This window comes from Mugil cephalus, chromosome 14 (assembly GCF_022458985.1).
Source record: "Mugil cephalus isolate CIBA_MC_2020 chromosome 14, CIBA_Mcephalus_1.1, whole genome shotgun sequence".
In the NCBI taxonomy this organism is placed as follows: domain Eukaryota; kingdom Metazoa; phylum Chordata; class Actinopteri; order Mugiliformes; family Mugilidae; genus Mugil; species Mugil cephalus.
In genome coordinates, this window is record NC_061783.1 from 19,497,140 (window position 1) to 19,523,672 (window position 26,533).

The window sequence follows — 26,533 nt, forward strand, 5'->3', positions numbered from 1 at the left end:
TCTCATCAGGAATAAAATCCACAGCCCCCCCACTGACTAAATCGTGTTGCCAGATATCACAGGACCCCCTCAGAAGACTCGTGTCGATTCTCTGATGAGTCACTTTTGGAGACACAAGAGAAACCTACACAATATTAGGAAGGTGGTCATAATCTTATGCCTGATCGGTGTGAAGCAGCTTCAGGTTTTCTAAACACAACGTGCTTCAGATCCATAAATACACATCTCTCACAGAGACTCAGTTTTTGACTCGTTGCTTGTGGTCACATTTCCTTCTTCCTTCATCCTCTTGAGATGAGATGTCGTCTGTCCATCTTTGGACTGTTGCTGTCGTCGTTGTTGTTGTTGTTGTCTTGTGTCGGTTACACGTGGTTAAAAAAAACTCTCAGGTTGCACAAACTCCTGATGAGCACAGCACTTCTGATCAGCTTCATAAATGTAATTAATTCAGCTAAACCCATTAAAGATTAAAAGGCTGCTACGAGACCGAGCTCATCTTTATCATCTTTCTTAATTGATTATACTGTAACTCATTCGTAAAAGAACTTGGACTGAACCTGTACTGCACTGGAGAAAAAACTCCTGTGGTGAAATATGAGTCAGCTGCACAATTTTAATTTAAAGCCTGATCCAGTTTCCTGGCCTTGCAACCAATAAAACTCATTCAGATGAGCTGATTAGATTTAGTTTTTTTTTTTAAGAAGTGCGGCTGCGGTTCCTGAAAACTTTTTTTTTTTTATTGTTTACCTGGAAGCAGCCATATGAAGGTTTGGGAAATGTAGACGGAAAGCAGCGTATTTTTCATTATCCAGTCCTCTGTGGCCAGACGGCTTGACAACATGTTTTTTTTTTTTTTTTTTCCCTTTGTGTCTGAGTAAACACAGAGCCCGTCCTCGGAGATATTAGCAGCTTTGACAGGCTGCCTTCAAGTAATCTAGGGATGCTGCTGCAGATAATAAAAACAAGCGGCGCGCTCTAATGCAATTGCACACCAGTAATTAAATAAAAACAGAGTGAAACAGGATTTTCCTCAGTGAAAAAAAACAAAAAAAAACAATGAGAGAAAAGAAAAGACAAAAAAAAAAAAAGGCCATTACCCACAGTCCATTAAGGGGCTTAACAGAGCAAAGAGAAATGAAAGCAGCGGGAGCTCTGGGGACACCGATAGTCTTCGCAAAATTGGCCGCACTCACGAGGAGAATTGAACTGCGCTGACGAAACGTGTAGCTACAAGTAGTCGCCCGTTATTTCATCTCACCGTGGACGGTGTCAATTTCAAGCCTCATCAGTAAATTGGTGCGAAAACCTCCCGAATATCTGGAAGTTTCCTTTTGTTTTTTTTTTTTGGATTTAATTCAACAATCAGAAAAAAAAAATTAAAAGGAAAAAAATACAAGAAGTGGACCGACCCTTTTTACTTTTACAGAAAAAGTCCATTAGCGTCTCGTCTCAGAGGGCTCCTCAAAGTGGAGGAAGAAAAACGTCAGTGCTGGGAAACAGAGGGAGAAAATACTAGTGTGTCCTGGAAATGAAAATATGAACTTACATACTCAAAGAACAAAAAAAAAAAAGGAAAAGATATGATTGAATTCTTGAATTTTTAGAGTCTCTGAGATCGAGGCTAACGCGACAGAAGCCGGAGTGACGTGTGAAACCTGTTTATGGAAATTTATGAAAATGAGTGTTTCACAGTGGAGCGAGTCGTGGAGTGGGATTCCCTCAGAGTCCACCTGCAGCCTGACCGTCTGACAACCAGCCAGCCTTCAGTGAATCACTCACACTCATTAAGATATGTTTACACACGGTTTCATTTCGGCTTTGAGGGAGTAGACACGAGGTTCTTCTGGGAGATGGATATTAATACAGACTGTCGTTACTCATTTACATCTTTCTACAATGAATTCACTGAGGAAATAAAAATCGATTCCAGGAAACATTTATTGTCAGTCTTTCTTAACATGGTTCTTCACTTACAGGGGGGGAGGTTTCAACACAGACAGGTGAAGCACTAAAGCAGCTCATCTCTAGTTTTTTTTCTAGAGCTTCACTTTGGAATGACGTCGCCTCTTGGAGGAAAATCTGAAACTAACAAAGTCCCAAATCTAATTATTATTGACCTTTAGAACAAAGAGATTGCTGGAGGTCAGGATGTACAGTCTCTCGTTGGTCGCCCTGAAGCCCAGGATCGGTTTATCCGAGTCCAGGCTCGCCACCTGTTGCTTGGCAACCTGTCCCACCTGGCGGCCCTGCTTCCTGTTGAAGAGGACGGTCTCCACCGGCGACGGCTGCCGGTAGATGAACGCGCGGCGGAGACACTCGCACAGGGAGGCGTAGGAGAAGTTGGGGGCGCAGGTGGCAAACTTCTTGTCCCGCTTGGACGCCTGGACGTAGCCTGTGGGGATGGAACATAACGTCATCAGAGACACAGGGACAAGCTCGGACGGTTCCCCTAAGAGGACGCTCTCAAGGAAACAGTTTATTATTACCAAAAATCAGCATGTTTTTAAAAATTCTGACGGTATCAATGTATTTATTTTATTTTATTTTATACATAATTACGTGTTCACAACATTTTCTACTATTTGAGAGAGAAATTAGTGCAGTAGATTGACTAAGGATGGACTATTTTACTGTGATGATGAGTAAATATCGTAAAAATAATCCCACACTAGTAGTAAAACAGGTTTGATGGCTCTGTGTTGAACAGAGACAATTACACTTTCATTTATTTTGACCTGTTTATTCATATTTAACCATATTTAAACTGCTATGTCTGTAATAGCAGCGCCACCGGCTACCGTAATAACTATAGTGTGCGCGCAGCATTTTTTCACTCATTCATAAAAAGCTAAAAGGTGTTTCTCTGCCTAAAGGCTAATGAGATGAACCCAGAAGAACCTCGACCACCAGAACCGACACTGATGATGTGGGGGAGGTTCTGTATAACCTCAATAAAAGGAAGTTTTGTCTGTGAGATGTTGAAATACTCAAAACTAAAAGCTGCTTCAGCTCAGTGTCGCATTTGATGCTCAAACTTCTCATTCTGAGTTGTTAATTCTCTTTCAGGGCCTCGTCTTGATTCGTTGGAGTAGCTTCTGTAAGAATATCGCCGGGCATCCATCTGCACTCTGAAAATTGGATGATGTATTCCGACTCTGTCGCGTTAACCGGAGACAAATGAAGATGTCACCGCTGTCAGAGCGGAAAATTGAAATGAAACTCGCTCCAGATGCCACCGCTGAGGAGACAGATATGAGGAGATAAATGAAACGGAGTAAGAGACTGAAAGAGATGCAGCGGAGAAGGGGGGAGGGAGGGAGGAGGATAGGTGACTCACATATAATCTAAGATTTATTCCCCAGAGCAATTTCAATTATTTACATGCCGAGCAGAAGATGGCTCTGTTCATGTTAATGCGTATTCGCTATCTGCATGTTTTTATTTTTCATTTCAGCGCAGCCATAGAAAGTGTCGTGTCATCTCTCGACTGGAGGCGCCGCGGCGGCGTGACGGCGGATGTAAACACGTTTTAAGAATGAATAATTCAGAATAAGATGCCGTGATTCATCAACAATGGAAGTTAAGATCGACTTCCCCCCGTAGAGTGACTAATAATTCCCACAGTGTCTTGTTGGGGTTAATACAGGTGAGAAACATAGTGTCTCTAAAAGTTCATACACGTATCTAGTTCTACCTAAATGTTTTACATTCTCCAACCTGCTCATGGTACCTCATATATGTGCACATTATCCTCTGTTTGTTTTAATAACAGCGACTTTTCGAGCAGCACACTTAATACTTTGAATGTTGGCTTCATCGATCCCTTTTATCCGTCATCAGTCTAACATGTATCATGGCTTCTTGGGTCTTGATGTGTTTGCTCCTTATTCTCTTTTCTTTTTATCTCAACCAGATGCGTCGCCCCACACGAGCTGCTCACAGTTTATTTTATTTTCATGCTTTTCCTCAGGTTATAGCTCATTCTGGGGGTTCCCGGGTCAGGCCCTTACCGATGGCATACTGTATAAACTGATCAGACATAACATTATAACCACCTTCCTAATACTGTGTAGGTCTCCCTAGTTTATTTCACTATTCTTTAATATATTTTTTTTATTAAAGTTTAAAATTCTGCATAATTAAGGGAGTTCCCACTTTGAGTGACCGGCGGTAGCCTGAGCCAACAGGTAGTCGAGAGTTGGGTGTCTGGTCTGGTCTAGGTGGGTCCTACATGTCTTAGTGACATCAACTTAAATGAAAGTTTCCCAGAAGAACACTGAACTGTGACGAGATGGTCACTGTTATTTACTTCTCCTGTCAGTGGTCATAATGTTGTGGCTGAACGCCGTATTTACACCGCCACCATTTAACTTGTCATTTGTACTGGTTGTATTGTTGACTGTTGCCTGTTATATTTCATTGCTGTAAAGCACTCTGTGCTACATAAATAAAGTTTTACAACATGCTGCTAACGCTGGGTCATTTCTCCCTCTGTCCCTAAACAACCTCATCTGTCGGTGTCACAGATCTCACAGGAAACCGGAAACACTCCTCTGAGACTCTGCTCCACGTTGACGTGATTCATCGTTTCTGCTGCTCTGTCAGATGCTCGCTCACGCAGCCAATCTCCGGTTCCACCGCATCCAAAATATGTTCTATCTGATTCAGATCCAGTGAAGGAATCCTGTCAAAATCCCGTCTGAGACGACAAACGGGGATGTATGAGGTCAGAGGTAGTATGAGGACGGGCTGTATCAGTTCTTGGCTGCAAATAAGTTGCGCGATCTTCTTCTCCTTCTTGTGTTGGGGCCCATCCACCTCTGCTCACCATAGAGTTTTCACTGCAGCCTTTCTATCAGTCCGACCATTCTCCTCTAATCTCCACCATCAACAAAACATTTCTCCTCTCATTGCATTTGTTTTTTTCCCTCTCACCACCCTGAGTAAACTCGAGAGACTCTCGAAGCGAAAATCTCAGGAGATCGGCACTTTCAGAAACAATCACACCAGTCTGTCTGCCACCGACATGTTTCCTCCCCCTCCCCTCAACTTGATACAAACAGAAACAGAAGGATTTCAGAGTGAAACTTTTAGGACTCGTTTGAGTTTTTTTTTCTCCTTCAGTTTGAGCTTCTCACCCAGGGCGTTAAACGTGGCGACGTGCTCCCACATGTTCCCGGGTTGGTCGGGACGAGGCTGCCACACCAGAGCGTCCACGTCGTGTCGGAGGCAGAGGCACGGCATTTGAGACGGATCCACGTCCACTGTGAACAGGTACTGGTGGCTCCCGAGATTCACCTGGAGAGAAGAACGAAGTCCATGAATGAAGTCCATATTTAGATTTTATTTTACTCTGTGATTAACAAATGTTTCTTCAAGCGAATCCACGTTTGATGTGAGGAAGAAAGACTGTGATGGACGACTCTGAACTTAAAGGTCCCATATTATATATTTTATTCAACAATTTCAAATAGGTGTCAGAAGGTACAACATCATTGTTTTCAAAGTGTATTACCTCAAATTCAGCCTTGGTCCTGAATTTTAAGCCAGTGAAAAAGTGTTTCTAATGAGCTCTACTGAGAACAGGCTGCTTCTGTGTCTGTACCTTTAAATGCTAATGAGCTGTGACTGTCCACGCCCACGCCACGCCCCTCTTTCACTGGCGTTACCATGCGCTAATATCTGCGGTGGCTGCCGCAGGACGAGGGATCGAGAGATAAGAGCTTGTGTAAGAAATTGGCCACTGGATCCTCACTAGTACTGCTATGCTAGCTAGCCGTAGCTGCATTTGTTGACCAGAGATTGTTGAACACACGGCATTTTGGGTATTTAATACGCGTGTCGTCGACAAATGCTTGAAATTACGGTGCTGCGTAAACTGCACGTCGCACTGTTACAGTTCCTTTTAGTGAAGTGAAGTCACTTTGGAGCGTTTCAGCCTCTCTGCCAATCGCATCTTCACCCATTCAATCAATCAAACTTTATTTATAAAGCACTTTTCATACAAGCAAAATGCAACACAAAGTGCTTTACATTAAAATCAAAAACAAACACACATGCATACTCCCGAAGCCCCTGTTAGAAAAAATGTTAGAAAACATTTATAAAGTGAACTATAATATGGGACCTATTGATTTCCTTTCATATCACAAGTAAAACCTTTATTATTTTTGTATCTTACCCATAATTCATCAGGTTGATTGACTTTAAATGACAATCAAAGACTAAGTGGTGCCTTCATCCAGTTTCCATTGATTTATAGGTTTTATTTACGTGGTTTTGAAGCATTGCATCACATTTTTATTCAACCTTTTTTTGTTTTTTTCTCATAAACACAAATATATTCGGACTTAAATTCCATTTTTCTCAAGCGTTTTATTCCCACACTTGTTTCTTTTGTCCTTTTTGTTTATTGTTGAAAATTCTCTGAGACACTGACATATTATTTAAGGCACATCTCCATCTTGGAATCAGTCGTGCCTCTTATGGGTAAAAGCTCGTCTTAGCTCCACAGCATGAGACCCCCATAAAAGTCCATGTATTTGTCTGGTATCCACCTCCCTCTGATGAATGTGTTTGCCGTTATCCTCCGTGTGTGTGTGTTTTGCTGCTATTCTAGTCTGACTCCATTTGTTTTGGAAGCAAAGTGACCGTTGCTGTGACATAATCGCTCCTCGACATCTGACCGCTCACACCGACCCCACCCCACCCACACCACCCCCTCCACCCCAAGGATGCGACTGCCAGTAAGTCTCAGAGGCTGTCAGGAGGCGCCGCCGTCCTCCGCATCTCAACGCCTGTTTGACAGGCATTGAAGATTGAGCAGGAGACGAGCCCATTTGTTGGTGGCTGATGCGAAATGACAAGCCGTTTAGCGAGCCATCAGTCCTCCTCTCTGAAACTCATTTTCTCGCCACTTGTGTTTGAGCCGGAGAGCACGGCAGACTCTCGCTCGGTGGAGGCTGGTTGACTGACAATGAGGCCGCTGACCACGGGGATCAGGACTAAATGAATGAATAACAACATACACCGACCAGCCACAACATTATGATCACACGACAGGAGAAGTCATAACATTAAAACCATCTTGGCACAATTCAGTTTTCTGCTGGGAAACTTTTAGAACCTGGTATTAATTCGTGTGGATGTTACTTAGACCAGACACCTCCACCCTAAAGCAAAGGATGGCTGCACAGGATGTAGCCTCACACACAAAAACACTTTAGGAAAAACTTAAAAAAACATGAAGAACAGCAGAAGGTGTTGACCTGCCTCCAGAATTTGCAGGGTATTGCAAGTTGGCTGCCAAATTATTTCATTTGGGTTTTGTCAAACACCAACACCTTGACATCTTAATACGATCCACTGCAGTTTTTATTTCCAAAAGGAAAAAAACTAAAGGAAAAAGTAAGAGTGCGATGCTTTAATTTAGTTTATTTTTTTGGTTTCATTTGATTAGACCTGAGCAGAATTTACATCATCTTTATATCGGGTTTGTGTTTATTTTAAAGCCTAATGATTAATGGGCTTCTTTTGACGTGTGGATTTTGTTTGGATCTTGGGTTTTTGTGTGGACAGCTCCTTGAAAACTGTAATACTGAAGGTGTTGCAACATGTTACAGATGCACTCCAACAGGGTTCTCCTGTGTCCAGTTCAGTCCTTTATGTTCAATATTTATTAAAAAAGTGCTGAGTACCCAAATACAGCCTCCGTATTTATGGGGTCGGAGGTGGGCTGTGAAGTGGGTCCTGAATTGGAAAAGGTTGGGAACCGCTGCATTAGACCCAAACTGATCAAGTACCTGTACCTGTGTCCATTCTCTGATGAGTCGTGACTGTTTTGGAGGCACAAGAGAGACCTACACAATATTAGGAAGGTGGTCATAATGTTATGGCTGGTCGGTGTGAAGAAGAAGATGGCTGTGTGACACCCCAAGAGAATCAACTCAATCAAAGTGAAACCAGCTGCTCCTCTGAGTATTAAAATTCTGATTTTCTAATCATCCTAAAGGCAAAATTTTCTCGACGGAAGTTTAATATAAAAGGTCTCAGCTGCTTCGGATAAACACCATCAGAAATCACGGCTGACTGTATTTTTCACAGGTATCATTGTTTGGGCAGAACATTCCCATCTAGGATTTGTATTTTCATGATGACATTGAATAGAGTCAAAGCCACTGAATGTAAGAATTTAAACTTAGTAAGAAGGGACAGAATTGTAAGATGTTTTCAGGATTTTTGCCACAGAACCTTTATTCCTGTTATGACGGAACTAGATAATGTTTGAAAACCAGGTAATTCAACAAAAAAAAAAGTGGTTCAGTGACTTCACACCCAGTGGCAATCTCTTGAGCAGGGGTCTCAACGTTTTTCAGGCCACAGACCCCCAAATTCATGGAGAGATTAAGTGGGAACCCCCCTACCACCTATATGTGCTCTATATTAAACTAGCGCTATTTATAAACTTATTATTATTATTTTGCATCCAATATTAAGCTATCCCTCAACCATTTTCTAAATAATGTTAGATACACGTTAATGTGTATTTGAAGAAATTTTAATTTGTGGGGGGAATTTAAAAAAATATATAAAAAATATCCAATCAACCAAAGATTCTGTGACCCCCTACAGTACCTCCACGGACCCCTAGGGGTCGCGGACCCCCCGGTTAAAGACCTATGAGGTAAAAATGCAGCTCGAGTCGATGTGATAAAAAACTGTAGTTCCTCTAACGACCACTTGAGGCCGTATCCAAATTCAACTTTACAGCAGAACTGAACCTGTTAAGAGCCTGGTAGTAAAACAGCTTAATGGCTTATTTCTGCATTTACGACAACTACACCGGAGAGAATCTTTCCCACCTCTTAGACCGGTATTGAAGTAGCTGTGTGCAGTCAGGCACTGTCAACATGTTGTCCAAACAGAGGCACCCTGTCCTTCCTCGTACAGTACACGCTGGGGACATGTAGGGGTCAAATTGATCGGTTCTTCTAGCACATTATAATTACTGTTAAATAAAATAACATGTGGACTGGAAACTAATCATTTAAATCAATTTCTGCACCGCCTTAGCTAATAATTACATAGACTGGACAAACATAAACAGCTTTTGAAATACACCTGAGTTTTTCTTTTCACAGTCAGTGACTAAGCCCCGTATGACTAATATATGTTTTTACATTTATCTGGCTGAGGTTTTTATAAAAACGAAACCAGTAAAACAAACAACAACAAACCCTTTTATCTCATTATTTTTTACAGCGAAACCTTTTTTTTTTTTCCTGCTGACCTGCATGTTGTGTTTTATTTGCACTGCGCGGGGGGTGATTCAGGTCTTACCTCACAACGCGCTGTGGCATTTAAAACAGATATACAACATACACACAAGAGAAATCGCTATTGTGCTTGCGTTTCCTCACAAAGCCGTGACTGAATGAGGGGGATTTAAATGCCAGCAGCAGAGCAGAGCGCCGGGTTACGCTTTCGAATCCAGAATCTAAGTTCCTGCTGATTCCCACGTTACCTGCAACACTGAGATGCACGAAAGACGAAACGTATGGAACACCGTGCTGCATCAGATATTGACCCTCGTTGGGTGGCTGGGGCAATATATAGAGGGTGTGTACGTGACGTCACCATGGTTACGGCCACTGAGTGGCAGTTGAACATGGAGATCAGCAGCATTAGTTTGAATCACAGGCTTTAATAACGTCTAAATTATAAAGTGAATTTAAAAAAAAAAAAGGTGAAGAGCTGTGAAGTTACGTTCTGGAGGGCTGTCAGATAAGTTTGTGGATGTTGTTGTTTTGGCGAAGCTAAGAGCAAACAGAATATTTGCTCTTAGCGTTAGCATCTTTTATTTAGCTACATTTATCATAACTGAAATGACCTAAAACTAACTTAAACTAACAGAAACTAATCGACTTTTCCAAATCCATACTACTTCATATGGATGATTTACGAGTCCAATTTTCCCTAATTTGATCTGATAATCCATATTATTCCCAGTCTCAGTGTATTTACTGATACATCGCACCATGTTTTTGCCACTCAGGGGGCGTGGCCCCGGGTGGCAGTGATGTCACTGCATTTCCTCTAGACTGTTGCTTCGTCATCACGATGAACTAAAAATTATTATGGACTGTGATCCTGCATTTACATTGAAATTCTCAAAACGACGCCAAGGAAAACTGGAGAAAAAAAGATCCGGATTCAAAAAGGTGCGGTTTCACTTACTGAAAAATGCGTCATGGCAGTTGGTAACAATGAAAAACTGATTTCTACTAGTTACAATTCCAATCCCCAATTAGTAAATTCTACTTTTCAACCTGGATGTCGTTACAAAGCATAGAGTGTATATAAATATGGACAACGTGACCCGACCCCTTGCATTGACCGAACTGATGCTATTTTACCGAGGATACAGGCGGTCACACCTTGTGACTTTGGAGCCAGAGTCTGATCAGTACGATCCGAGGGTGGAACCAGACTGAGCCACGATATCAATGCCCCGCCCAAACTTCCTCCACATTCACTCACGTTTTCATTTAATTAATACTACACTCTGCTCTACTTACACCAGCTACAAAGAAATGTTGGATTATACATTATACTTATTATTATAATAAGTGGGACTCTCACGGCCCCACGGGATCACTTTACGGAGAGGTTGGGACAGCAACTGGTAGTTACAGTTATGTCACATACAGTTTCTAGACAAATAACTACCCCAAACAACAATGATTCCAAAAATCAACACTTGAACATGCATCACATTATATAAACTACTCGTAATGACTTTAACCATACTTGAAAAAAAAAATATTTGACATGTATTTTAGTGTTTTAGTTTGGCCCAAGTCCTGCCCACTAACACTGAGGGGGTGGAGCTTATGATCTATACAGCAGCCAGTCACCAGGGGGAGCTCTACTTGCTTTGGCTTCACCTTTGAGGAGCTGTTCCGCCATTCATCTTTATACAGTCTATTATTTGGCATCACATCACACCAATGGTACACTTAATCCTCAAAGTGCCGTCTTATTCCTCAAACATTTACTTTCTAAAACGTTATGGACTTCTAAACATACACTGACAGGAAATAGAAAGCAGACAAATGATCCCAAGGGAAGGATTTATATTAAATGTTCGCTGCATCTAATAACAATATCCTCACTTTTCTTTCATTGATAAGATTTTCTCTTCTGCTGGATTTTTCTACTTTCACCTAAGATTTATTTATTTATTTATTTTATTTTTTAACCGCACTGCGTCCCTGTTGGCAGTACACAACTGAAACTGAAAAGCAAAATAAAATTACTCCAGAAAAATGGTAAAAGTGAAGAGAAATCCCAATCTCAGGGTCTCTGCAGGTTTTAGCAAGTCAAATTTAAAAGTTTTTAAGACTTTTTTAAGACCATAACAAATAGAATTTAAGACCCATTTCACATACATACTGGCAAAAAGGAGAATTACTTACTTGCTGGAATTACTTGCAAAATATAGGAATTTATTCACAGTTCTTTCGCATTGGATTACAAAATGCTTAATCTAACTTTAAAACAAAAGCAGCCTCTCTATTGTGAACTAATACTTGTTCAGAACTCAGTGTTAACTGATTAGCCGCTCCTCAGTCATAGGGCTGATAGCAACCAAAGCTTCAAATGTTTAGCTAACGTTACTGTAAGGAAACAGCTTATAATGCTAAGGATAATATTCAGCTCACAGTCTGAGCAGTTAGCCTGTTAGCTTGTTAGTAATGTTCTCGTTAGTAAGTGTTGTATTAGCACAACTTGGCCAAAGAAGTGATCAATCAAATGATGCTGTGGGGTACCGCTCCAATGCTACGCTCTACCATGGCGCGCCCACAGCGTGCTAGCTCTAGCTACTAGCTAGCCGGCTGTGCTCTATAAATTCTGACCGGGTTGCACAGGTACTTTAGTTCAGTTTTGTAGTTACGTTATAGTGTCCTCAAAAATTGAAAATGAAAAACGAGACATTAAATAAAAGGAACGTCAATACATTTTTAAGACCTTTCAAAATCATATTAATACAATTTATGAGATTTTAAGAGAATTTTAGACATTTTAAGGCCTTAAGTTCAAATTATTTGTTTTTAGACTTTTTAAGAGCCTGCCAATCTGAATCTGAGTATGGCTCAAACACAGCACTCTTTTGTTCTTTTTACCAGCAGATTTATTTAATTTCGTATTTTTAAGACACAATATCGATCTCTCTTCATCGATTTAAGGCAGGAAAATGACAGTGAAAAGCAACTACAAGGTCTGAAAGCATGTTAAAAAATATCCATTCTTGGAAATATGTCCACCTTCGGACTTCATCCAACTCATCCAACAAACACGTGTTTTTATACATCTGCTTTGCACACAGCAGCTTCAATAAAACAGTGGAAATAATATATATCATCCTGAAGATCCTTTATTGACCTTGAAAACAGCAGCTTGACAAAGAAAAAAAAAAAGAAAAACGTCTGACAAGCTTCCAGCTGCACCACAGAGCTCAGTCGTCAGCTGTGACTACTGATGAAGGTCATGAGACGTGGTTGAAAGCTTCAGAAACAAGTCGGACTCACCATGTGTGGGGTTTTTCATTCATCCAGTGTGTCGCATTGTTGCAGATAGCTGCATAATGATCACAAGCCGGGGGGGGGGGGCACAATGGCCCTCCGTACAGAAGGGTCTTCAATTACTATAAAATTACCTCTACCTGCTCTAAGGTTGGAAAAAAAAAGAAGCTTTTTAGTGAATGTTCTTTTCTCTTTCTATCAAAGGGCTCGCAGGCTTTGTAGACGGAGACAGGAAGTGAGAGGCTGGCGTTACGTAAGCAAAAACAAATGCATCTGTACACAGAGGCCAGATGTCTGTAATAACAGCTGAAATGCCAGGTCTCTGTCATCGTCGCTGCCGTCATGTTCCTGCAAACCTGCTGCCTTCCAGACGGAGGGTGGTTTAGTGTTTCCGGTCTGGGATGCATGATTTTGTCTTTTAGAAACGTGTTTTGTTTGCAAAGAAACAGCTGACACATATACATAAAGGCCCTCAGTCTGGAGGATGATGTACGGATATCACGTTTAATTTGCCTCAGTTCTTTGGTTCAAAGGTTAAAAAACTACATTGTTTGAAAGCTCCAACACGCTCTCTGTGCTGTGCTGTTGGTTGCGAAATCACACCTGTCCCGTTTGAAAATGCCAACACCTGAGAGAAGGCCAGTTTCACACCGTGTTTGTGTCTTCACACTCAAATCAACCGTGTTAAATCAAGAGCAGCGGCGCCATCGCTGAGGCCGATTCAAATGGGCATCTCTGCTGCGTTTCAGACATCGTGTCGGTTACTTTACTAGACAATCATGGATTTTAAGTTTCAGAAGAAACACAGATATTCTTCCCAATAATCTCAGACTTGCACATAGTACATGATGTCACAATAAAAGGGATATTATTTTGATTATTGTACCACATTAGGGAGCTCTGAATGCAGCACCTCGCAAGATCTGGAGAAGAAACAAAACTCCAAGAAGCAATGAAACAACTTACTGTTACTCCATAATTCTGCATAAATACCCACAAAGACGGCTTCTAAAAGAAGCTTTTCATTCATTGTATTGTACATTTTTCATTCTAGTAATAATTTAATTAAAGGGAAAGAAAAGATGTCAGTTATATTATTTTTATCTTATTTGAATTTAATAAAAAGAAAACTCTTATCATTAGCTGTCATTATTGAAAGTTAGCTAAATAATGTTAATGATGCTGCACTTGCAGCTAATTAGGTAATTATTCTACCACGCCCCCCACAGAGCATCAATGAAGGTATCATATAATGTCATATTGCAGTTTACCGGGTCGAGTCTTGTCGTATTATATTGTGTTTTATTGCATCGTGTTGGATCGCATCGGATTTGTTAATGACGTGGTTTTGACTTCTGAGTCAATTTGATGCTGTAGCTATGGCAACAGCGCAGAGCATGTGCAGACCCTGATGGCGTGGCTGACATCCACCTCCCCAAAAATGTAACTATATGCTGCACACTGACTGTATATACGGTATAATACGGTACCGTATATACTGTATATATGGACAAACCCATTGTGACGTCGACCACTGGATTACGAACCTAGAAAATGTACCTGAAGTGGGCGGAGCTTGTTGATTTCCAACATACAAACTCTTATTATTACTATTATTAAATTGATTATTATATATTTTATATGAATAACTTTTAGAAGTTTAAATGTGATAGCTGATGTGTAGATACACTCCATTGTAAGAGGTATTACAGAAACAACCAGTGAATATGATTCACAGCCTGATTCACAAAAAAATAAAAAAACATACGAAAACCATTTTCTTTTGAGCACGAGAAGCACGTCCACAAAGGTTTTAAATTAATAGGAGGAGCCAACGTTTTAAGCTGAAAGGTTTTCTATAAAGGGTCAGCGTATATATATCCCGGAGGGCGGGCGAGCTCCTGGAGCATTAAGGCGCGCACAATACGAGCCGGGAGGCGAACAATAGAAAGTTAAAGCTTCCTGCATGAGATGATGCACATATACAGCCCGGAAAACATAACACACATACACACACGTCTGTACACTCACATGTTTCACGGACATGTGAGAGGAAAAAAAAACATCTTTCTAAAGGGCTGATGGATAGAGTATGGCTACAGTCCAGCTTATTTAAAGGCAGCAGCTTGCTTCGCTGCACTATTTACAGAGTAAATGGAGGGAGAAACATTAAAAATGCTTCTATTCACATTAAGGCCAGAAACACTGCGCTGTATATTCAATACTTATTATTAGCCTTTCACAGCGTAAAGAAAGGGTTCATTTATGACGGTCATGAGAGTTTTTGTGATGGGGGAATTCTTCACTATAAACACAGAGGCTATTTTGTGTAAATGAGAAAACATGAGCGAAATGGACACAGGCTAATGTTGTTAAATGAATAGAGCTTTGGCAATCTGCTGCATTTTCTGAGTCCGCTCATTATTCAGCGTGTCCAAACACAGAGGCGAGGCTGAAACGGTTTCTTTTACAAATTTACTTACGTCACGGAGCATTTTAACTGGATACCTGTTGCATCCTTGAAAAAGAAATGAAAATATATGTATATAAATCATTTTTCTCATCTTTATTTTCTGTTTTGTTTGTCCCCCCCCCACACAAAAATAGATTTTAAAGCGAGTCTGCATCATTCACCTTGAGGCAAGCATAATAAGAGAAGGACGCAGCAGCCAGCCACATATCTTCCTTTAAAGAAATTGAAAAATGATACATAACTCAGAGCAGCATTCCAGACTAGATGTTTGCAAATTACCTCCATGCTACTGTATTCGCTGGAGGCTGCATCAGTAAATAACCGCGAATGTTTATTATTTCAATTTATACAGCCATCATTTAATGTAAAGAGTTAAGTCTCTTTCTGGATACTTGGGGGATATGTTTCTAGCTACAAAAAAAAAAACTAGATGTTTTGTGCTTTTTAGCCATGCTTGAAACTTGATGCACTACAGCCACTGTGAGTCAGACTTGAATATTTGGACTACTGCTGAATGGATTGCCATGAACTTTGCAACAAATACCTACAATGAATAAAAATCACTAGCTTCCACGATCCCCTCATTTTCCTCTAGAGCCACTACGAGTTATTTGTAGCTTTTACATTGGCTGTTCTGAAATTTACAACATTCATTCCTCTCAAGACGATCCATGTCGATCCTTTAACCTTTAACCAAACAGCATAATGTGCCCTAGACTGTACAGAAGACAGTAACACTACGCCAACGAAAAGGCCACAAACACCTTATGGGTGAAAACAAAGGAGAAAAAAATAAAACTTTGCTCCCGAAAAACCAAAGAAGTGTTTGGCTTCAGGCTTCAAAGACGGAAAGCAGTGGGAATCACTTCAAATTATGATACTAACATTAGCTAATGCCAGTCAGAGTTTATGTTAAAAATTCTGAATTCATGTTAAAAAGTGAAAGTAGTGAATGTGAGGGTTGATGGTGTATTTATGCTGTATTTATGTCATAATTAATTAATTTAACATTATGGAATTGATGACGGACATCGTCCATTACCGGGAGATTCAATGAAGTAAAGAATATGTACGGGTATGACACTTAGGTAGGCTATATGGACATACAACCCCTAACTATTTTTTCGTCGCTGATTGTCGCTCGGCAATGACATTACATGTGTCTGCCTGACTTAACGGTAGCCATTTCGCCCACTTTCCCGCCAACAAATGAGAGATGAACACTGACTACGGGGGTATTTGTATTCGCTGCCAGTGGTTTGGTTTCACCCAAATGGATCTATAAATGCATCTATAAAGATGAATTGCAAACAGCTGCTCAAAAGTGAAGCCAAAGCAAGTAGAGCTCCCCCTGGTGTCTGGCTGCAGCGTAAGTCATAACCTCCACCTCCGCCATGTTAGTGTTAATGCGTCAAACTAAAACACTAAAATACACGGACAATTATTTAGATAGTTGATATAATTTTGATGCATGTCCAAGTTATGTGAGGCCGTAGAAACAGGATGTGACATAACGGCGATTGCCAGTTGCCATGCCAACCGCTCTGAAAAAGCAAGTGAGTCTGGAGGAAGTGTGGTCCTCCACTGTGGTCGATATAACTGCTCCGCATGAGATAGCGCCACCCGTATCCCAGAGAAAATATAGAAAATATAGTCTACGTACAGGAAGCGCTGCAAAAACTTGGGCCACAGATGCTCAGTGATGCCCAAGCTTCTGCAGACCATTGGCTCTGTGTGTCCCGACCTTTAGCATTTACCTAAAAGCACCACCGCACAGCTAAAAGCATGGGTGTACACCTTAACATAAATGCATCGTAATTACCGCAGCCAGTACTCTAAATGTAGCTTAGAGTTAACAAATCCTCTGTGACATTCTGGCGCCTACTTCAGCTAAATCAGAAATTCCAGCCACCAGTGGTTTTCATTTCAACAAGCTTCAAAGGGGCCACACAGACGCAGACCATTTTTTATTCAGTGGAGAGATCCAATCGGTCTTTTTGGCCGCGCCGTCCTCCATACAAAAGGAAAACGTCGATAAGTTTCTGACCTGCACAGCATTTATACAACGTGGAAACAGCATGAGACACGAAGGGAAAGAGCACGGATCTGGACGTCAGAAAGCAACAGAGATCTGACCTGTGGCTTTTATTTCAATGATGTAGTGCCTCTCTAGCCACTTGACTGCCCCACCGAGCGTCATGTAGCTCCTTTATGAATATATTCTCAGCGTGAGCATTTATAAAAATAGCTGTCAGCTGCACCACAACAGCTTCTTACAATTCGAGTCACGAGGAGTGGTGATGAAGTAGCCTGTTCTTCTTTACTGGGCCTTTGTGGGGGTCTCTGTGGTCAAGTGGTTTCTTAAAGGCCAATGACAGCACTGGCTTATCCACTGGGGGTGGGGGGGGCAAGGCTGAATGAAGCCGTGCTCCCGTAATGGTAGTGAGCAACGGGTAGGTAGCAAACAGTGCACTCGAAGGGGATTACAAATAGAAAGAAGTGAAAATGTTAAACATGGAGGCCCACACCTGAAGGATCGGAGAATCAAAGTGTTACTCACCACCTGAGTGGGCTTAAGTGATTCTCCATCAAAGTGAGTGAGGCTGGAGCTGTCTTCTGGAAACCCGTCACAGTCCTCCAGCTCCTGAGAGTTACAAGGGGGCTTGTCTCTGTCAGCGTTTCCATTCTGGACAGAAAAGGAGGAGCGGGAGAAAGCGACAGAGGCTACAGTTACGCTTGTTTTGCATCTATTAACATGTAAAAAGGCTCGATCTGCACCGAGGGCCTCAAGTGGGCCCAGATGATACTAATGAAGGGTAACACAGGAAGAAGAAGAGGAGGAGGAGGAGGAGGAGGGCTCACACAGCTGGAGAGAAAAGAGTCAGAGGAGGAAGGGATGCTGAAAGCTAAATGAGGTGTGACTTCAATAAGAAATGTATGTGAGGTCATGAGAAAACCTCCGGAAAACAAACAAAAACAAACTCAAGTGTATGTTGTTCTTCATGTTTTATGGCTAAGTAATATTTTGAAACGCATACCGTTGAGTGATTTAATAGTAGAGTAGAGATTCAGGCTGACGTTTAATAAGAGGACCAGCTGGGCCATGTGATGATATACACCAGGGCTGCACGACAAATCGTTTAAAAAAAAATCGCGATCTCGATTCACACATACACGTGATCTCAATTCGAAACTCAACGATTTCTTAAGCATTTTATTTCACGAGCGGCATCACAAACAAATGCCCATTTCTTCCCGATTTTTTTCACGTGCCCCTAAAGGCAGCACTGCCGCTGACTCCTCCCTCGATCTATCGTAAAGCGTCTTTAAAACACGTGATTACGTCAGTGGAGGAAGCCCCGCCCACAGAGTGCGTGGAAACAGTGACGGAGAGAAGCAGAGAGAAGTCAACGGTAAAAACAGTTAAATGGATGCCGAAAAAAAACACGTGTTAGTGGCGAGAGTCACCCACAGAGTCAAAGTTCATTAGTGCAATAAACATTTTATAAAAAAAAATTAAAAAATCGTGCCAAAGAATCGTGATCTTGATTCTAAGCAAAACAATTATATTTTTTGCAGAATCGTGCAGCCCTTATGATAAGGTTTATAATGTTTTAAAGAATCAGGACTATTACTCAAGTTAAAGAAGAAAATTTAAGATAATAATTAGTTGTTTTTCAGCACAAACTTTGTTAATATCCCCACAAATTCATTAGTAATCTGCCTCCAGAGACTTTGCACGACAAACAGGAAATAAATTAACATCTTCCCATCAAATTTGTTGCTGCATTTCATTTCAAAACTCTGGACAGAGTGTGAATTACTCCACCGTCAGGATATTAGTGGCGCAGATAAGAGATTGTCCGTTACATTCATCAGTGTAATGTAAAGAGTCGGCCCGTACCAGGTCTTCAGACGTGAGGTGGGTCAGTCTCTCGTGGATGAGGGCGGCCTGCTCATCGCTCATCACGTACTCCCCTCTCCTGTCTCCCAACACCAGCTCCTGCCACATTGGTCCCTCGCTACGTTTCTGCAGCGTCACCTCCAGACTGAGGACACATTCACAAACACACACATGTTCCTTCTCAGTCTGCCGATGATGGTCGAAGAGTCGTGCGAATAAATATGTAAATAATATCTCTTAAGCATGCAGCAAGTGGGGAGATGTCTCAAAGGAAGCCAGAAGCTTCTGTTCCAGCTGATTTTTTTTGTGCCACTTAAGATGACAATGATGCGATCGAGCCGTAAACATCCAATCAGGAGTAGTTCAGTGGGCTGAAATGCAGCCGGTGATGAGATGTCAGAAGAGAACCTGAAGAGCTCTGCAGGCTGGCAGAACAGGGGACACAAATTATGTTCCTCAGCAGCAGCAGCAGCAGCAATTGAGACGTGTTTGGAGATGTGTTGCATCAATAGACGAAAGAATATTAAAATATGAAGTTACATTTCTAAGGAGAAGAAGAAGATGGCTTCTACAAGAACTATGGTGGACCAGGCAAACGGCCGGCCTTCAGTGAGCCTCTGACACCTCTCAGTTTTTAGTTTCCTGCACTTTCCCCTTATGAATGGTGACAACAGACTACTGCCACCTGCTGGTAGGAAGAGTCGCTTCCTCTCAAGCAAGCGCTTGTCTTTGTGGTGTGTTTAAGTGCAACTCTTTGTTGCAGACAAAAAAAGAAAAAATCTACCAAGCAGCTTTAGTTTGAGATAACTCTTTTATCACTCCTTCACCAAACCCTTTTTTATAAATAATGAAATTTGTTTAAGTGCTCACCACTTAAATAAAACACTGACCAAAACTATTTTGATGTTACATTAAGTGTTTCGTCCATTCATTCATTCATTCATTTATTTATTTTCCATCCGCTTATCTGAGGTCGGATCGCGGTGGCAATATGCTGAGTGAGGAACTCCAGACATCACAGTCCAGATTGTTCCTGGGGGATAACGAGATGTTTCCCAGGCCAGGCGGGATACATAATCCCTCCACAGAGTTCTGGCTCTACCCCTGGGGTCTCCAACTCCTGGTTGGCCACACTCAGCAAAGAGCCTCCAAACAAGATGCCGGACCACCTCAGTTCGCCACTTTCAAAGTTACATTTAGTGGTTCAGCGCATTTAAAAGCAAAGATCCCACCAGGAACTCAAAATTTCGCTTTAATTTCACCTATTTAGGAATATTCAGGTAGAATGATGTTGGGTTTATTAGAAAATAAACAGCAGAATGAGAAAATAACTAGTATTGATATCAATAAATAACAGTCATGAAGAAAATACTCTGTCATTAAAATCAAATAAAAACTATGCGCTTTATTAAATGGATCACTTTACTGACACTAAAATAAATCTTTGCACAACCCAAGCCCTGCACTGCTCTTACGTTCCAGGTGGGGATTAATGTTATTCATTCAGTCTCCACTCATCAGTACGTGGCTGTCAGACGACACTTGAGGTTCACCATGAACTCAACGTGACCCAACACAAGGGCCTATTTCTCTCCGTGTTGCATTAAACGACGGTAATGAGGTTGAGTCTTTATGAACGATTACATCAGAATAACATTACAATGACATTATCTCCCTTGATATACATATATTATATATAAGTGCATCTTTCCCAGAGCGACGCAGCCTCACATTCTTCCGCGGACGTCAGCGGTGAAGCTCCGCGGTCGGAGCTTACCACATGCAGCTTTGTATTAGGCAAGGACACCATGATGAATTACGTTGGTGTGTTTTGTCACGTTTCCTGGTACAGAATTCATAACGTGTTCTCTACTGCACTTTGGTCCAGTGAATAGGGCTAAAAGGAGAATGCACGGTTCTAAATATAACACAGTTTCCTGCGGCAGCCCAGTTGTAATGTAGAGAGAAGGTAATTACTTCAGTATAATAAACTGTGATAAATGTATAAAAAAAAAAAAAGTACATCTGCTAATGGTTGTAGAGTGAAGCAGTGTCTTTTTCTTATAAATGATCTTTGACTTCTGGCCAGCGTCTGAACTTGACAAATTGGTCAGTGGATCCAAAGGGTACAAGCTAGAGCTGAGTTAACTCGTCAACACCGTCAATTATGTGCAGAAGTTGCTTTGTGAGAACTACATCGACACATTGATTCAGTTGAAATCAGTTAATTTATGTAGCGTCAATAACATTACAAATTGTCTCAAGACTCGAGGCAAGATTAATGAAGAAAAGTTAATGAAGAAAAACTCCCTTGCTACCAATGTGCATAAATTTTTCAATATTTATGAACATCCCAGGTCATGACTCCTGCTGCCAGGAATGCCAGAAAGAACAGAGACAGCCCAAACCTGAACTTAAAAAATGTGTGAAATTCATCCAATTCATCCAACAGCAGCGTCAATATTTGACCTTCTGGTTGGGGGCCAGGGTCTGGGTTTCATCCTTGTGTCCTGTTCAGTTGTATTTCAGACAAAACATCAGGGGAGGCTTAGTAAAGCAGAAACGTTTGGACCTCACTTATGGATGCAGTGAAGAGGGAGCTAAGCAGAAAGGTGAAGCTCTCAATTTACCGGTTGATCTACGTTCCAACCCTCACCTATGGCCATGATCTTTGGGTAATGACCGAAAAAACAAAATACAAGCGGCCGAAATGAGTTTCCTTCGGAGGGTGACCGGACTCAGCTTTAGAAATAGGGTAAGGAGCTCTTTCAAAGTAGAACCGCTGCTCCTCCATGTCGAGAGGAGTCAGTTGAGGTGGCTAGGGCACCTGGTAAGGATGCCTTTCTGTTAGAGGTGTTTCGGGCATGTCCCACCAGAAGGAGGCCTCAGGGTCGACCCAGGACAGGATGGAGGGATAATATGTCTCGTATGGCCAAGGGATTCTTGGAAGTGGCTGGGGAAATGGCTGCCTGGACGTCCAACCTGGGCCCAGTTAAGCCGAAAGACAACAGGACGGAAACCGATCGAGTTTCTTAGGGATAATCCACAGAGGTCCCTCCCCTCAACCAATAGAACCCAAAGACCCCATTAACAACATCCTCTAACCCTCACAAATGACTGGACCATGATTGGCTGTTGAATTACTTTGGTTTTTTGTTCTATCAACACTATTAACAACGTCAGCCCCCTACGTCTACATGACGTTGTGTCTTGAAAGCCACATGCACCAGTCTTCAGAAGCCAGTCCCTTTTTACTCCACTGTCCAGATGGATGGTTATAAAACAGGTCTATATTTGGGCATCGATGATAAGATGCAGAGGAGACACAAAGGAGCAGCTTCTTAATTCACTTCCGGACACAGAAGAGCAGGATGATGCTCAGCTATGGGAGAAAAAACATGCTGAGGACAAACAACGGGACCACAATGATTTCCCGCCCTCCTCTGTATTCACTGAATGAAAGGTCATCCAGATCCAGCCTACAAACACGTATAAATACAAACCAACGTGGTACATTTCCATTTAAACTGCTTTTTTTTTTTTTTGGCAAGCATAATGTGCTTTGTGCATCTATGGAAAAATACCCAGAAGAGAGGAGTGATTTCTGAGATATATTCACAACATAAAAGCACAGATAAAGACCCAGAGAAGAAGTCCCTGATGGTAAGACGAATCTCTGATAAGCCGGAAACGGTTCGAAGAGTAAAAGCAGAAATACTCGTGTTCACGTCACACATCCTGATTCAAAACCATAACCAGACAAGCAACTTATCAAGGATTATTAGGAAACTATGTAACAGGCTATGTAACATGTTTTCACACTGAATGGGGCATTAGAGCACTCGCATTGAGGGAGCTGAAAGCAGAGATGGAAACACAATATAAAGGGTCTTAAAGTGGAGGATGTGACTCAACTCATATTGACTAGTGGATCAATAGATTCAGTGCTTATGAACAGTCTGCTATTCTTCCCAGCAGTTTTTTTTTATCTATTATTATTATTATTATTATTATTAATTATTGTTTTTGAAATACTGAATCACAAGGAGACTGAGAGAGACTCTTTATTTCTCCTCCTGAATCTGGTGTTCAACAGTAAAAGTTTAAACACATTTAAACCCTATTAGCACAGGATAAATGTAACCTGGAGGCATCGTGAGATTAAAAATTATACTGGCTAGTTATCCCCAGATATATTGCACTCCATTAATACGCCACTACATTTATTTGTCACTTTGTAGATTCGGGTCAACAATTAAAATTATACTCATAAAAAATGAATAAACAAATGAAACATGATGTGATAAGACTGTATCGGTGCCAAGGGAAGAATTCACCAATAATTTGGGACATGTGAATGGGTCTTGATGCTGTGCGGAAACGTCTAGTTTAGTGATCTGACACATTTCATAAAATTAGACACAATAAAATATACTGTCAGTGGTTTTAGGGACAAGTTCTTTTCTATTTAGGATCCGGTGTTAAAGCACTTATGTAAAATTAAAGCTATACCCACTGAATGACCACTAAGCACCCATCTTGGATTTGGATTTGTGAGTGTATCCATGTGAACCGTGTCTTATTTAGTGTACGACTGCAGTGTTAGCAAGCCTGCTATGTATCTGTTTATGTATGTATGTATATGTATGCATGTATGTATATTTTATTTATACATTTTTGTTTTTTCTTTTCTTCTCGATTGGTGTCCTACGTGTTATAAAATTTTAAATATATAATAAAAAAAAGAATAAAAAAACACACCACAACCAAATCCCTGATGCTGAAAATGCATGAAACTTATATGCATTGAAAAACTAAAAGTGACGTGGTTTTTCAGACGTACTGATATAAAAGTTTATCACAAAAGTACAATGGAAACACTTTTTTCGCATTCATCCGTCACTGGAGATGATGCAGGAAGTCATGCGACCAGTTAATTTCAAGTCCATCTTCCTCAAAGTGAAGTCTTTCTGGCGTGACGAGAATTTAAGAGAATTATGGGACATCGCGAGACGAGACTTAATGAGAGTTACAGCTCATTCGCAAAACACGTTTCAATGGAAACACGTACTACAAGTACTTTACTTAAAGTTCAGAAATACCGCTGTTATTTTGCGAAAAACTGTAGCTACTGTCACCACTAGGAGTGGGGAGAATATTATATAATATTATTTTTGAATGTCTTAATATTGGTTTTAAAAGAAAAAGAAAAAGTCATGTTTGGGGCCGATCGTGAACGACTTCCGCACCTCCACCATCACATTTTCTGTACAAGTGCAATAAATCGGAAATGGATCATTTGGATTAATATTGTTTTATGACTCAATTTGTCCAATGAATTATCACTGTCATCACATGTACATATATACAATGTGTATTTTAAGCTGCATTTGAATATAGAATATTTCAAGATATCGCAATAAAATCATGTCGCAATAATGTATCATATCGTGACTAAAATATCGTGATACGTATCGTATCGTTAAGTCCTTGCCAACACCCACCCTGTAAAGCTACGTGTCTCATCACAGACGTTAGATTCTTGTTTTCTTCTTATTGTTGGAGATTTAAAACTAGGATCTAAGCAATTTTGTATTAAGCCGGTATTAAACAGGTCTTTCCTTCCAATACTGACCCACAATGTCTCCATGAAGGAACAGCTAAATTTTTTCAAATTCTCTGCTAATTATTCCCTTTGGTGACATTAAATTAAACGTTTTAAGTCTTCATCAAGCAGTGTTTTGGAAATTGCAGCAAGTATTTCTCATCCTGTCCTGACATTTTATAAAATACAAATTTCCAAAAATGAAAAATAATTGGCTTCACTGTAGGACTGACCATCTCCGCTTCTATTACTAACCTACAACGGCCCCCACGGTCAAACTGAGCAGTGTTCCTCACCAACTAAAAGCGTAAACCAGAGTTACGTCTCCTCTCACAAGCCTGGCAGCAGTAGTTTGTCCCGGTCTCCTTGTTCCGGGTCGAGGGGCCTTTCTCCCGGTGGTGCAGATTTATTTGATAACTGAGACTCCCTGAATAACACCGGGTCTACCTCATTACCCAGCGGCAATTTGCCTTCAGCTACGGACCGTGACAACACCGCTACCAGGGTCACAGAGACACACAATAACACAGTGAATTTCGGCAGAACTGCATCGTAAAATCCCACGTAATGAGATTCAGTGTTAGAGAAAGAAAAGGGAAAAGGAAATGATGGAGATATTCACCTCGGGAAAGGAGGCGGATACGTTTAATGGGAAGGGAAGAAAACAACAAGATTATTTTCCCTCTGTGCAAAAACAACAAAAAAAAAACTTTTCATTTCACTCTTTTTTTTTTCTTCACACGTGAGCACATTGGTTTTTGATTTAATATTTTAATTTAATATTCTCCACTACACTTGACACAACACCACAGAAAGAAGATGGTTATTGGGACTAAAAATAATAACTTCCTGCTGTATTTGACTCAAGATCCAGAGTGTTTCAGAAAACTCTCACATAGTCAATATAAAGCGATCAGGCACAACATTATGACCACCCCCCTTATATTGTGGTCACCCTTGTGCTTCCAACACAAATGTGATCGGGTCTTCTGAGGGTGTCCTATTTGTGGGGGCCATTTGAGGGAAGGGGCCTCTGTGGATCATCCTACAGATACTTTATCAGTTGGGGATCTAGTGCATTTGGAGGCCAGGTCAACATCTTGTTTCTTTTGTTTTTGTTCCTTAAGTGTTTTTGTGTGTGTCTGTCCGTGTCAGGCTGCATCCTGCTGGGGATGGCTGCTGTATTGGCATCAAGTACTACTTTCACACTGAAAATAGCCCGTTGCTGTGGGATTTTCTGACAGGATGGAACTGCCTTGGTGGGCACAAGCGCTGCTCAGCTTATACTTAGCTATAGCTGCACTTGTTGACTGGAGAACAGATGGTTCTTTCGGTATTTAACGCTTCATCATGTTGGTGGTGTTGCCGCCCCTTGCTTGAAATTACGATGCCGCATAAGTTGCACTTCTGGTGAAGTGAAGCCACTTTGGATCGTTTCAGTCTTTCTGCCATCACGTGATTTGAATGACGTGCTTCGACGTAAAGATTCTTCTTCTTCTTTCGTTTTATGGCAGTTTGCAAACAACTTTTAGGTGCATTACCGCCACCATGTGGACTGGGACATAAAGACTCGGTGCGAAAAGTACCGATAAGGGGAATCAATTAGCATGAAGGCTAATGATGTAGATTAATTGAACCAGTTGGAGCTGGTTCTGTAAAAGAACCGGTTATCAATGCCCACCCCCATCAGAGATCAATCTCGGGGAGATCAAGAAGAAGACTGATCTCATAGGAGTAGACGAAAACTTTGCTCTGTTTTGAGAACTGAGCGAGCAGCTCTCGCAGCCCTGGAGCTTCTACAATGACAATCTGACAGGATGCACAGTGACAAAATCAGAATGTGACATTCAGGTACATCAATGTCATCGGGTAATTTAGCAGGACGACGCAGGACTTGTTTCACACTGCAGGCGAGCCGGGCCGCTTGAAGGAAGAAGTGTTACGGCAACGATTTCACACAGCCGAAA

General features: G+C 41.2%; 1 protein-coding gene across 1 annotated transcript in view; it reads right to left on the reverse strand.

Moving 5' to 3' along the window:
• Positions 1-1,920: 1,920 nt before the first annotated feature.
• nudcd1 (NudC domain containing 1) overlaps positions 1,921-26,533 on the reverse strand; it is a 41,552-nt gene continuing 16,939 nt past the window's right edge. Inside the window, exons 7-10 of the mRNA XM_047604307.1 lie at positions 18,962-19,106; positions 17,618-17,743; positions 5,139-5,298; positions 1,921-2,392 (exon numbers count right to left, since the gene is read on the reverse strand). Of these exons, the coding sequence (XP_047460263.1) occupies positions 2,103-2,392; positions 5,139-5,298; positions 17,618-17,743; positions 18,962-19,106 (721 nt within the window). The 3' untranslated portion in view covers positions 1,921-2,102. The remainder of the gene's footprint in view (positions 2,393-5,138; positions 5,299-17,617; positions 17,744-18,961; positions 19,107-26,533) is intronic.